General features: G+C 31.8%; 1 protein-coding gene across 1 annotated transcript in view; it reads right to left on the bottom strand.

Annotated features, from left to right (window-relative positions):
- Positions 2,134-3,748, bottom strand: part of LOC109836668 — a 14,527-nt gene continuing 12,912 nt past the window's right edge. The window contains exon 7 of the mRNA XM_020404645.1: positions 2,134-2,670. Coding sequence (XP_020260234.1) covers positions 2,587-2,670 — 84 coding nt within the window. The 3' untranslated portion in view covers positions 2,134-2,586. The remainder of the gene's footprint in view (positions 2,671-3,748) is intronic.

The following is a 3,748-nucleotide window of genomic DNA, read 5'->3' as shown; positions in this document are numbered from 1 at the left end:
AAATGATTTGTAATGTAAGCCTAAGGAATCAAGCACACATCGACTAGTCAACTTTAGTAATGGATTGAGCCAAATTATGTATTGCACTTTGTGGGCTCCCCAAAAAAAACAGATCACACACACAAACAAAGTTAGCAGCAACGTATATCACTAAAACCATAATTCAAGGATACGAAAATGCTAATAAATGAGTTGAGACCTGAGAGGTGTTATGTGTATTGAAGGCATATAGATCAAGGAGAGATCTAAACTTTACCCAACTCCTTATATTTAAGTTTATGTTGTATCCTTTACTATGGGGGAAAATGTACAGTATGAACAATAAATACTTTATAACATTTTTTTAAAGAAATAGTTACTGGATTAAGCCGTCAACAGTAAAGAGTAGGCAAATTCAAAAGCAAATAAAGACATTTTTTGCAAAAATAAATAGACTAAGGTAACAATTTAGGATAAACGGACAAGGGAGGTAAGTAAGGTGGTTCACCCTTCTTTGGAATAAAATAAAATAAAATAAAAGCATTGATAGGAAACAAGAAAAAGGCTGACTTAGTCATGTTCTTTTGATATGGGCTCTTTATTCCATACGAAACTACAAAGAAGATGCAATAACTCATGAGGCTCCCTCTACCACTTCCACTCCTTAGCAACATGATGTGTTTACGTGCACAGAGCAAAGAAAAGAAGGTACCAATTGCCAAACAAGTTCTCATGCAAAATTCCTTAATCTCCTCTACGCAAGTCTTAATTTAATATGAAGAGACATCCTTACTATGATAATTATGTATAATTACTTTAAACTGTAAAGAGACATCATTGCTATGCTTAATTAGTAACATCAACAATTTCCCTTGACATCATACACTGGTACACGCATTTTGAGATCTAGCTGCACCATGATTTTGATATCAATAAACATCATTACAATACTCAATTGTTAATGTGGATACTTTTAGCTATCAAGAGACATCATTATTATGATTAATTAGTTTAACTTCAACCAGTTTCCCTTCACATCCTGCAAACATGCTGATAACTTATCGCACGATATATAATTTTGGACATTACTAATATATATGCTTGATTGTTAGTTTGGACTATAATTATTTTTAACTATCAATAGACATTATGTTACTATTCTTAATCAGTAAACCTAATCCATTTTCCTTTCGTATCCTTACACGGACACTTTGAGACTTAATTTGATAATAATTAGCTACACCCTGATCTTATGATATCAATAGACATTATTAATATGCTCAATTGTTAATTTTTTCATACTTGTAACTATCAAGAGACATCATTACTATACATATTTAATTTGAGAAATCCCACAAATTAACATTTTGATTATGGCATCATGTTTGTTCTACTGGTGTCTTGCCTCCATAATCAGGGTTACAATCATGCAGGTTCCTAGTTTTTTCTTCGCGTTTCGTTTTATAGTAAAAAAAACAGGGCTAGATGCCCTGTTTAATTATATGCATTAAATATGCATTAAAAGTTTTTTTTTTAAAAAAAATTTAACTAATTAAGGATACATAAATATATAACAACAAACAGGCTATATTTCAGAAAAGAATTCATCAAGCTGCATACATACCCAGCTCGTAGTTTTAAAACACCAAAAAAACAACCAAGTTTATTTCAGAAATTATCTCGATCCAACCACATCCCCATCTCCTTGATGCAGATTTGTAGATAAAATATAATTTTATCTCAATAAAAAATATTGCAAGAATAATATGACTGGTCCCTAGACATAAAATGTCGCTAAATAAATTAAGCCCGCTGCAGTTAGCCAAGGCTACAGTAGGACATTATCATACCCATATATAGCCGTTCCTTAAACTACAAGTTAACAATTATTCCTTAAACTACAAGTTAACAATTATTTTGAGTCTCATCTAAGTTAAGCCTATTATGGAACACTTCATCATTCATTAGTAGCACTTAGACTCTTACAGCACAAGAAGATTAAATGAATGAAATATAATATTGACCCGAGTAATTAATACAAAAAATAAACGAAATATTCTTCAAAACTTCACTTTTAACAACTGTATATTGATACAACATGGACAAAATTACAATGTATCAAAGTCAACCAAAATCTTCTTCTTTTCTTTTTTCTTCCACCTTTTTTTTTAAAAACATATATAGGAAAAATATTAATACACATGAACAATAGTGTAGTAAAAGAAAAAAAGAACACATATAACTAAATATTAATTATTACAGTTATGTAATATTAATAACAAATAAAAAGAGAGATTACTTGGATGATATGGTAATGATGGTGACACTGATTTTGATGCATAGTTGATTGGCTTTAGCTAGGCATTGTGGCCTTCTCCCTTCTTTTTCTTTCTCTCTCTTTTTTCTTCTTTCTCTTTTCCCCATCTTTGCGCTTTGTTTCCATCAAACTTGGGTTTATTGTGTACAGTTAGTTTTAACTCCTTATCCAGTTCAAACTTGATCCCCCTTTGTTGTTTGCTCCTTCAATTCTCTTTGCAGTATGTAAGTTTAAATACCTATGATAATATTGATGATGGTGTTCTTTTTCTTCCCCCGTCTCTTTTGTTATTATCCATGATGATCTGGGTTGTCAGGCGACCAGTATGAGTACTTTAGCCATTCTGTCTCTTGGGGGTGAGGAATTGGTGCTTCCTGCTAAAGAAATTAGGCGTACGTTCTACAATTAATGACCATTTGCAAAAAGGGGAAAAAAAAGAAGGAGGTGAAATTCAAGGATAAAACTTAGTAGTGATGCAATTACATACACAAAATATATACAAGACTAGTGCACCTCAAAGCATAAACTTAAGTAGAGATCTGGCTCGCCCTAGTAAAGATATGCTTAGAGAAACCAAAAAAAAAAAAAAAAAAAGGAAAAAAACTTAAGTAGAGATCTGGCTCGCCCTAGTAAAGATATGCTTAGAGAAACCAAAAAAAAAAAAAAAAAAGTGAAATAGAATTTCCATATTTTATGTTACTTTTTCCTTCTTTTCTTAAACATATAAACGAATGGGTTAATTTCTCATAGACCCTGTATAATGTATAGTACCGTTTTTTTTTACTTACAAATTGTTACATATAGACCCCCCCCCTCTTTTTTTTTACTCTTTTATCCTGATTGAAAATTTGGCAGATACTGGCCTAGGGTGACAATAGTAAGTCTATACGAGGGTAAAAGAGTCAGAAAAGTTTAATGCAAGGTCTATCCGCAACGATCGATGAGATTACAGGGGTGCATAGTGAGTTCCAGAGAACGATACTTTAGGGGGATGTGCATGCGGGGGTTTGGATCGCTATGAAATATAAGCTTTAATATATTCAAGTAGTATAGCCTTTTTTTCTAAGACATATTTTGACGCTTGTAAATTAATTAATGCAAAATTTTAGATATATACCTGTGCAATTCAAATCTCGGGGGGTAAAAGCGTAAAAAGTGTATAATGTGAGTGACACTATGGTGTATATAAATGAGTAGACATAAGATATAACCAACTTTTTTTTTTCTTTTCCTTTATCTTTTTCTTTTCGTATCGCTTTGTCGATAATTTAAAAGGGGGAAAAGTGCATAATTGGTTACTACGGTGTATAATGTGAGTGACACTATGGTGTATATAAATGAGTAGACATAAGATATAACCAACTTTTTTTTTTCTTTTCCTTTATCTTTTTCTTTTCGTATCGCTTTGTCGATAATTTAAAAGGGGGAAAAGTGCATAATTGGTTACTACGG

The sequence above is a fragment of the Asparagus officinalis genome, chromosome 1 (assembly GCF_001876935.1).
Source record: "Asparagus officinalis chromosome 1, Aspof.V1, whole genome shotgun sequence".
NCBI classification, from domain to species: Eukaryota; Viridiplantae; Streptophyta; class Magnoliopsida; order Asparagales; family Asparagaceae; genus Asparagus; species Asparagus officinalis.
Note: the sequence above shows the minus strand (reverse complement) of the source record. Positions and strands in the feature narration are given on the sequence as shown.